At 32.2% G+C, this 9,912-nt stretch overlaps 1 protein-coding gene across 1 annotated transcript; it reads left to right on the top strand.

Moving 5' to 3' along the window:
* The first annotated feature begins 1,272 nt into the window (after positions 1-1,272).
* On the top strand, positions 1,273-4,709 carry LOC105176469 (uncharacterized). Its single transcript, XM_011099283.3, has 3 exons — positions 1,273-1,782; positions 2,634-3,382; positions 3,867-4,709. Exons 1-3 carry the CDS (start codon positions 1,495-1,497, stop codon positions 4,390-4,392), a joined length of 1,563 nt encoding a protein of 520 aa, XP_011097585.1. The 5' UTR covers positions 1,273-1,494; the 3' UTR covers positions 4,393-4,709.
* The last annotated feature ends 5,203 nt before the right edge of the window (positions 4,710-9,912 follow it).

Raw genomic sequence — 9,912 nt, 5'->3', positions numbered from 1 at the left:
TCAAAAAATCGGACCTTTGATGACTTTTACTTCTATGACTGAGTAGTTCTATGAGGTTTCTGGTCTGGATTTTGGAGGATTGCATTGTCGGACCAAGATTTTGGCGTGGAATTTGGAGGACCTGTTAATAAAGACAATTGTTTTTACGGTCTATTAGTAACCTTAATATATCAAAAAAAAATTATAATATGATGTGTACTGACATCTAGTTGCACTATTAGGATTTAAGAATTTTCACGAAAATTTTAAAATTAATGAAAAATTAACCTGTAAAATAGATGTTAGCACTCCAATACTTAAATCAGTCACGATTTAATAAATAAATAAAGGAGAAACTCAAAATAACATAAGAAATATAGTTGAATATGATGATTGAGTGATAAAATTCAAGTGTAACCCAAAAAGTGAGCTAAAGTAGCTAAAAGTCGAGAGTTGATGAGAGTGAGTATGAGATATTGTGTTATGAAAATGACTGCACGAAAAGTCAATTTATAAACGACTATGGAGTAAGATCCGAAAAACGGTTACATTGAATCATTCGCTTGAAAATTGCATGCATTAGCTACTCAAAAGAATACTCGGTTTGTGACTTGAACGTGTCTAGACGAAGATATGACCCTTTTGATTGAGTTTTGTCCAGTCAGTTTGAGAATTTGAGAATCTATTACTTGATGTTTAAAAAGTGAATTTCAATCGTATTACTAAGATTTGGTTGGAAATCTTTAAATATGATGTGTCCGAAAGTGTCAACGATCTGTGTAACATTTCGTTCCTACTTTATATTGATTCATCTTACTAGTTTAGGCTCGTTTTTTAAGTCTGCCAAGTTAGTAAGAATAAAGCAAGTTATGGACTTAATACTTTGCTTATAGAATATGGACCAACAAGACCTGACTTATTAGACTGTTAGGTGGGAGTTCAGCTCTTTATTTATGAATTTTGAGAAAAAATGTTTAACGAACATTACTGTATATGGACCACATATACTGCTATTCCAATGTAAAAAAAATTTACTAATAGAAAAAACGATTAATATTTCAAATATAATACACATTTCTTGTTTCCTTACTATTGTTCTACAGAATAATAATTGTATTTTATTTTTCTTCTATTATATTTGGAAAAACATTTCTCAAAAATTTCAAGAATCAAAATCAGTGCTAATGTTAACTACTCCAAGAATGCTGGAACAACAATATCTATATATCTCTATCCACAAGTAGTAATTCCCACTTTTAGCATAAGATTGTCTTAAATTTTGGGACACTTGTGAATCTCCCATTGCTTACAATTCAAGCACAAGAAATGCGAAACATAAACAACAAGAATTCCTACGAAAATTCTTGTTTATTACATACATATACATGTACCCCACCTAAATCCACCCAACTATAGACCTTCTCTTTCATACTCACATCTTAGTCAACCCCCACCACGACCGCCCACCGCCCCGCCGGGGATCCGCCGGATTTATGATTGAAGAAGCTCAAAGAGATGGGATCAGAGACGGTGACTTTAGTTCTTGTAAATTTAGCCGGTATAATGGAGCGGGCCGATGAGTCTTTGCTGCCGGGGGTGTATAAGGAAGTCGGGGCGGCGCTGCACGCCGACCCGACACGGTTAGGCTCGCTCACCCTCTTCAGATCCATTGTGCAGTCGTCTTGCTACCCGCTCGCCGCCTATCTCGCCGTCCGCCACAATAGGACTCACGTCATCGCACTCGGCGCGTTCCTCTGGGCCGCCGCCACCTTCCTCGTCGCCGTTTCCTCCACTTTCACCGAGGTTACTGCAGCTTCCAATTTTTTTACTTCTTTTTTGTATATCAAAATTTGCTTCTTTTTCTTTTTTTTCTTTCTTGTGAACTGTTGCAAGTTTGATTGTGCGTTTCTTGAAATGAGTTTCCTTTCTTTAATATTTAGCGAATTGCGAATTTTTATGGTCGGATATCATTAACGACAAGAATTGTGCACACCATAGATATTGAAAAGCTTTTGGAGTGGAACAAAATGTGGATGCACGAAAACAGATATTATCCCGACTCTGTTAAGTTACTTGTTGAAAGAATGGATTTTTCGATTTCTTCCTAATTCAGCAATTATAGTTGTTAGTAATCAGTGTGGTTCGGTTTGCATCCGATCGGAAAATTCTTGCTTAAATTAGGTTTGGCCAGACTCAACATATCATATAATAAGTGATATTATAAGTGTAATGTGATTGATCAGTGTTCTTATATTATATCAGTGTTCGATTAACTTGAGTCTGATTACACTGGTTCAGGGCTAAATTTTCTGCAATGGACTTGTTTCTCAATACTGCTTCCTGTCTTTGAGGAAGTGTTAGAAAAAAAAAATGAGAGGGGTTGTAGTTTGAATGTGTCCAAGATTTTGGGAGACAAGTTGAAGGAGTTGCCTCTATTTTGTAGAATCATAACCGTTGTAGCAAAGAAGTTGTGAATGAATTTAACTTAGAAATAGTCTGTGGGTGTGTGTCATTCAAATTTTCTTACAATTGTAATTTTTATAACCCAATTATCTGGAATGAGTTGAGAGAAATCTAAATTTAGCATCTCTTTGTAGGTTTTGCATACTGCATTAGCATCATCAGATGTTTGGTGTTTTTATCTTATACCGTAGGTGGCAATATCAAGAGGCTTGAACGGGATTGGACTAGCCATTGTCACTCCCGCAATTCAGTCCCTGGTTGCCGACTCAACTGATGACAGCAACCGTGGTACTGCTTTTGGTTGGCTACAGCTGACGGGAAACTTAGGTTCCATTATCGGTGGGCTAGTTTCTGTCCTGATAGCCTCAACATCGTTCATGGGAATCCCCGGTTGGAGAATTGCCTTTCACCTAGTAGGACTCTTGAGTGTTGTTATAGGCGTTCTTGTCCGTCTCTTTGCTAACGATCCTCGTTTTTCTGAGCGAGATGGTAAGAAGGATCAAGATCGGCATAAACCGTTTCGTGAAGAGGTAAAAGACCTGATCAAAGAAGCAAAAGCGGTTATAAAAGTGCCCTCGTTCCAGATACTGGTTGCTCAAGGTGTCTCAGGCTCATTCCCCTGGTCGTCTCTGTCATTTGCTCCCATGTGGTTGGAGCTGATGGGGTTCTCTCACGAGACAACGGCTCTGATATGGACTTTGTTTAATGTTGCTGGATCGTTGGGAGGGTTGTTTGGTGGAAAGATGGGCGACGTTCTTGCCAAACGGTTGCCCAATGCTGGGAGGATTATTTTATCTCAGATAAGCTCTGGTTCAGCTATCCCTTTAGCAGCTATTTTGATGCTGGGATTGCCAGATGACCCTTCCACTGCAGCGACGCATGGTTTCGTGTTTTTTATTATGGGATTTTTCATCTCTTGGAATGCTCCGGCAACTAACAAGTAGGTCTCTTGAAACCTTTAATTCTTCTATGCATACGCCAAATTGCCATTTGACTTCTTGAGTGTTTGCAATAATTTTTGCTTTTATTGTGTAAATAAGTAGTGAAAGTTGTGAGTGTTTGAAAACAAAATTGAAAAGGACAAAAAGATGAAGTTGGGAGTGTTTGAAAATAAAATTAAAAACGGCAAAAAAGCTGAATTGGAGTCGTTTGGAGAAAAAGGTTAATATACTTACAGTTTTATGAATAAGTTGGAAAAGCTGGTATGAAGAAACTTATAGTCTCTGGCTCAATTTAAGCAATTCAAAAAGCATAAATTTTTAAATGAAAAAACACTATTTTCATCTTATTTTGAACAAAAAATAATAAGCACTTGAATTAAGCTACTACAAAAACCCCGTTAGTGTAATTTACTAACTGTACTTATTTATTGTTCATTTGAGTAATGAATTTTTCTAACATTTTCTCTTCCAATACGCCCACAGCCCAATATTTGCTGAAATAGTACCAGAGAGAGCTCGAACGAGCATCTATGCACTGGACAGGTCGTTCGAGTCCATACTGTCTTCATTTGCTCCTCCGGTCGTTGGAATATTAGCTCAGCAGGTGTACGGCTATAAACCGCCTCCAAAGGGATCGGTCGACTCAAAAACGATCGAAACGGACAGAGAAAATGCTGCGTCTCTTGGCAAAGCACTCTACACTGCAATAGGCATACCGATGGCAATCTGCTGCTCCTTCTACTCGTTTCTCTACTGCACGTATCCGAGGGACAGAGATCGAGCAAAGATGGACGCTTTAATCGAGTCGGAGCTGCAGCAGATGGAAACGGAGAATTCTGTTGTAGTAGATGAGTACAGTCAACTTCATGGTTCAGAATCCAATCAATTACATGGAAAGGAGAGAAGCGTTATTGATATAGACTATGAAGGGGACGAAACCGCTGAATTTAATGAGAACGACAAGCAGAGGCTGCTGTCTCGTGAGCTTACATTCTCAGACAAACTGTGAAACTGATACTGATCAAGTTGCAAATTTCAGTGCCGGAAATCGGTGGAATTCTTCTGGGTCTGAGCTCTTCGATGCTTTGCGCCCCGTCGATTTCTGTGGGATTCGCAGAGACCAAGAGGTTAGTTTTCATCTTGCAATTTTCCACAGCTTTTAGACTTTACACGTGCACATATAACCAAGTTACTTGTGACAAGGGATTCATTTAATTGCACATCCTGGATTCATCTTCCCATGATGTAAAAACATCGAATGTTGATGGTTTTCCCCCCGACTAATTTACTTTGATATGAATATCTTTTTCTTCCGTGCTTACACAATTGCATGCTTTTCTACGTTAGAACTGTTATATTAAATGATTATCCTCTTTTAACAGTTTATATATTTTGATGACAAGGTCATTAAACCGGTATTATAACGAAGCAAAACATGTCATTTCCGATATCACCGCCACCAAATTTATGATAAGAATTTCACATGCTAAGTTTCATGTAGAGAAGATTCTTAATTACACTTAAACTCTCTTTAAAAATACGAAATTACACTTTTACTAATATGGAAAGTGTGTTTCCTTGTACTAAAAAGTGACTTAAAAAACAAACAGTGAGAGTGAATGTGAAGATGTATGCTTGGAGAAAGATTTCAATTATTGCAAAGAAGTGGTGTGCAGAACATGGAATTGAAAAATGGGTTTTGTAAAGTCGAGTATGTAATGAATCTTTACACTTAATGTCCATGTGAAGAAGTTCACAGGTTTTTCTTCTTTTTGCTTCTGTTGTCAGTTTTTGCTAACGTAGATGTTTGCATTAAACAATTTGTCGTGTGATTAATCACTTTCGTATAATAAATATAATGTAATTTTTTAATGGTGACAAATTCCGTTCCATCCAGATTTTCAAAGACAAATTTAGTTATTTATGTAAATCTTTTTATTCGAACGCGAGCATATGATACATTTGAATTATGTACTAGTTCCATCATTTTTTAACTAGTTTTGAGTCACTTTATTGTATTCAGACCACCAACTCTAGTTGGAAGGGTTGAGTTACGACACTTGTGATATGAGTTAAAATCCTTACCCAAGTGTCTGGTAGGCTTCACGTACGTCCTGATTCCATTTATCTTCCAATCAATCAAAGCCCCATCTTTTAACAGGCTTATGACATAGTGTGTTTTTGGGTTTGCTATAAAAAGAAAAAGAAAAAGTAAATTTTTCAACAAGTTCTCTTCAAGTTTGATATAATTACAAATATATTTTTGTTATTTGAAAATTACAGACACCTTTCGATGTTTGATGAAATTATATAATTCTTGGATGAAAGCATGAAAGTACCACTTTTGCTCTTACTGTATTTTTTAATTTTTAATATAAAAAAAGTCAAAAATCGAAGGTGGATGAAATTTTTTTAAAAATTATAAAATATATATATATCCACTTATTCCATGTAAAAAAATATAAAAAATAAAAATAAATAAATAAATATAGTTTTTAGTCCACACGAACATTTTGATTAGTTCACAAAAAATATATGAAAATCTAATGGAGACTAACAGATTGGGTTAATTATTAGACGGACGTTCAAATCAAGGGGTATTGATAATTTTTCAAACAACGAGAAGATATTCATAATTACGTCAAATATCAGAAGAAATCGTTATAATTTATCTTAAGAATAAACTAATAAAGGTCATCGTATAGGCTCAAGCACAATTCTGAGCTATCCCTATTTTCCAATTTTCTTTACAAGAACTACGGAGTTCTAACATTTATGAGCATGTTATGTTAGGACCTCATGGAGTAGGAGTAAAACTTCTTGCTTTTTTTTTTTTTATTTTTAAGTGCTAACATGATCCTATGGTGTCTGAATAAATTTCTGTACTAGGAAGATCCTATGGATGTAATTAGAAAAACTTGAAGGAATGGTAACAGTGATGATTCGTCGAAATAATTAACTTAGGGTCTTTTTATTTATAGTTCTATAACACTTTTTTTTCAGTAGATATTTCAATGAGAAATGAGTACATGGCTTTTGAGGTATTTACACTTTTTTGTTACGGAATTATCATTTTAAATAATTTTTTTCAACTAAATTACCCTTATAACAGTAAAGATATATACATCCTCGTATGCATTAACGCATGAAGACGTATGAGGGTCATTTGATCATAAAAAAATTTATTGACTAACAATAAATCAATCAGGGGCAAATATAGATTTTTTTTCTAATTTTTTTTATTAATATCAACAAATTCGGTTAATTTGGAATAACAAAATGACTTATTTCTTAAATAGAAGCAAACCTTATGGGCGGTAGATATAATTTTTCTAATTATATGAGATTTGTATGTAATTACACCACATCTAAGAAAAGGAGATTGTAATTATCCGCAAATATTTTGCGCAAAAATAAATAAAGAAATAAAGGAAATTAAATATTTTAAGAAAAAATAAATTAAGAAAATAAAAGGGTATCCAATGATAAAGTGGGACCACATACCATTAAAATAAAATAAAAGGCCTTGATGCTTCATGTCTTAGATCTAACCCCCAACGTGAATCTCACGGTTGAAATAGATTTAGATTAAATTTATGCTACACTCGATATTTTAACTATTACAATGTATTTCAATATATTTTATGTTAATTTTTTTTGAGATTTGACATAATTATAAATATCTTTTTTTGTTTAAAAGATTATAAATATTTTTATGATATTTGATGAAATTATGTAATCTTCATATGAATGTATCTTATCATTCGATTTCTTTTTTTGGAAAAAGGACAGTTTTTGTGAAGATGAGATGCGATCTTTGTACTGATTTTGGAAGTATGATTGAAAATTAGAGTGCGATGTTTGAAACAAAAATTGTATATTTCCTGCCAAGAATTTTTAAAAGGATAAATTACAAAAATTTGTTATAATTATGAATATTTTTAAATATTTAAAAAATTATAAATATCCCTCTTGATATTTGATGAAATTATATAATACTTGAATGGAGGTTGAAATTGCTAGCTTTGCGTTTATTGTATTTGTTTTTTAGAAAAAATTAAAACAAATGTAAAAAAAGAATAGACAAGGTGAATGAAAATTTTTTAAAAATAAAAAATGTAAAAAGTTACCCACTTAGTCTAAAAAAATTAGAAATTTTAAAAAAATAATAAGTAAAATTATAATTATAGTCTACAAGGGCGTTTTGATCAGCTCACTTTAAAAAATAGATATTAATCTAATTGGGACTAACGGATTGATTAGTTGTTAAACGACCGTTAGAATTAAGGAGGTGTTTATTTTTTTTCAAATAATAAGGGATATTTATAACTATATTGAATTTCAAGGAAGTTCGTTGTAATTTTTATGGAGAATATTTTTCAGGATTTTTTTTTTCACTAAATAAGACCTCCTACAAGGCAAAATTCAATTTTGGGGAAATCACTCAATTCCAAACATGGTCTTGAGATTCGAATGTGATGTGGATTTGCCCATATATTCTTACTGTGGACCTCATTCAGGGTCCTGATCAACGTGGGTCGGGCCCACCATGGCTGTTTGCATGTGGTGATGATTTCGATCCATGATGGAAAAGCAGTGTAGAGATTAGAGTCAGAGTAGACACATGTAGTCAAATACTACCCAACAACTTAGGACTTACTGCTTACATAAGTCAAATATTTCAACTCTTGGTCTCTCTTACATCTTCAGACCCACACTTTATTATACTTTATACCCATCTAAATGTCAAATTACATTTTTTGTTAAAAATAGTTTAAAATTACACTTATACTTCCTCCATATTTTTACTTACACCTGACCTATTTCGTTATTTTTTAGATAAAAAAAGTTGTCGCTATATATATATATATTTGTAGAGATAACAGTTACTAATCGTTGCTTTATAATATTTGATTCAACAAGTGCTAAAAGTTATGGGATATTTGTATCATTCTCCCCCGAGATTTAATTCAATTACATATAAATTTTTTGTGATTTAAAAAATTACATCTAGCCTAGTATCCCTGATGTTTATTTTCGTCCAATAAATAGATTCACTCATTGGCAAAATTCATGAAATCTGCTAATATAAAAAAAAAATGAACGAAAAAATTCATAATTTACCCCGAGTGATTGTTTAATAACATATTTCAGGTCAAATAAACCAATTGAGATCAAACCAAGCTTATATATTTTCACATGTCAATGCATGTGATGAGGTACATTTTCGTCCATACAAAGGTAGTTTGATAAAAGAATATATTTGACTTACAATAAATTTGTAAGTCAATCGGGAGTAAATATAATTCTTTATTCAACTTTTTTGCTGACGTTAGGTAAATTTTGCGAATATTACTAATAAGTGGATCTATTTGTTGAATGAAAATAAACGTTAGGGGTAGTAAATAATTTCATGTTATTAGTTGTATCCACTTACGTACATCAATTAATTATTATACTCTATAACTTATAAGACACCATTTTGATGCGTTGACCAATTACCTAAAGTCAACAAATTGTAGGGTTTGATCTTCGTCTTGTCACGGGAGATGGAGATTCCTCAACGAATACATATATATTTGGTCAATTCTAATTTATTACTTATAAATGAAAGCTTTTTCAATTTTCATTCTAATCTTTGAACTATGTCATATAAATATTATGATACTAATTAATTCTATAGTTACATTTAATGTAAATTTAATTAAATTTGATTGGATCACATTATTTTTTATATAAATTTTCTATAAAAGTTGTAAACATGATAAAAACGTAATATTAGAATGACTAACATAATTACAATCTATATATAATAAAACAAAAAATATAGAGATTATTCAAGTAAGCGTCATGTGCGCGCGTCTTTGGATGGTTTTTTAAATTTTATTTTGCCACCATTTAAAGAAATTAATTATTCCCTATATTTTTAATTTTTAAAACTTAAAAAATCATTGCTGATCAATATTATCTATTACGGAGAAACAAAGTCGATACGAAAACTTAAATTTTGATCAACATTAGTCAACATTTATCATGATTTTATCTATGATCAAAATATTTTTCACACTTTTTAGCTGCATTAAATGTTTTGATCTCGCTTACAGAAATAACGACCAATATCATTTATTTTTTTTGGTGCATTTAGATGTAGATAAGTTTATGATTATTTATTTTTATCCAAAAGTATTACTAGATTTTGTTTTTGGATAAATTACTTATCTAAATAAACTTAGTAAAATAATGTAGATTTATTTTTATATTCAATATACTTTTGTGTTCTTATACTTATCAGTGACTTTAAACTTATAATGTAAATTACTTATAATTGTGTCTATTTTTATATTCTAAAATTTATATGAAATGATTCATAATTTAATAATTTTTTAAAAAGAAAACAATACTCCCGTCTCTTGGAACGGCTGCTAAAAGTATATGTAAAGAAATAATTATATTTACATCCCATATCTATATTCTATAGTTTATTTACATAAATCATTTCTACTTTTTATATAATTATAAAAATTACCCC

Source organism: Sesamum indicum, linkage group LG13 (genome assembly GCF_026168435.1).
Source record: "Sesamum indicum cultivar Baizhima isolate 11 linkage group LG13, ASM2616843v1, whole genome shotgun sequence".
In the NCBI taxonomy this organism is placed as follows: Eukaryota; Viridiplantae; Streptophyta; class Magnoliopsida; order Lamiales; family Pedaliaceae; genus Sesamum; species Sesamum indicum.
The sequence above is the reverse complement of the archived record's forward strand: the minus strand, read 5'-3'. Positions and strand labels throughout refer to the sequence as shown.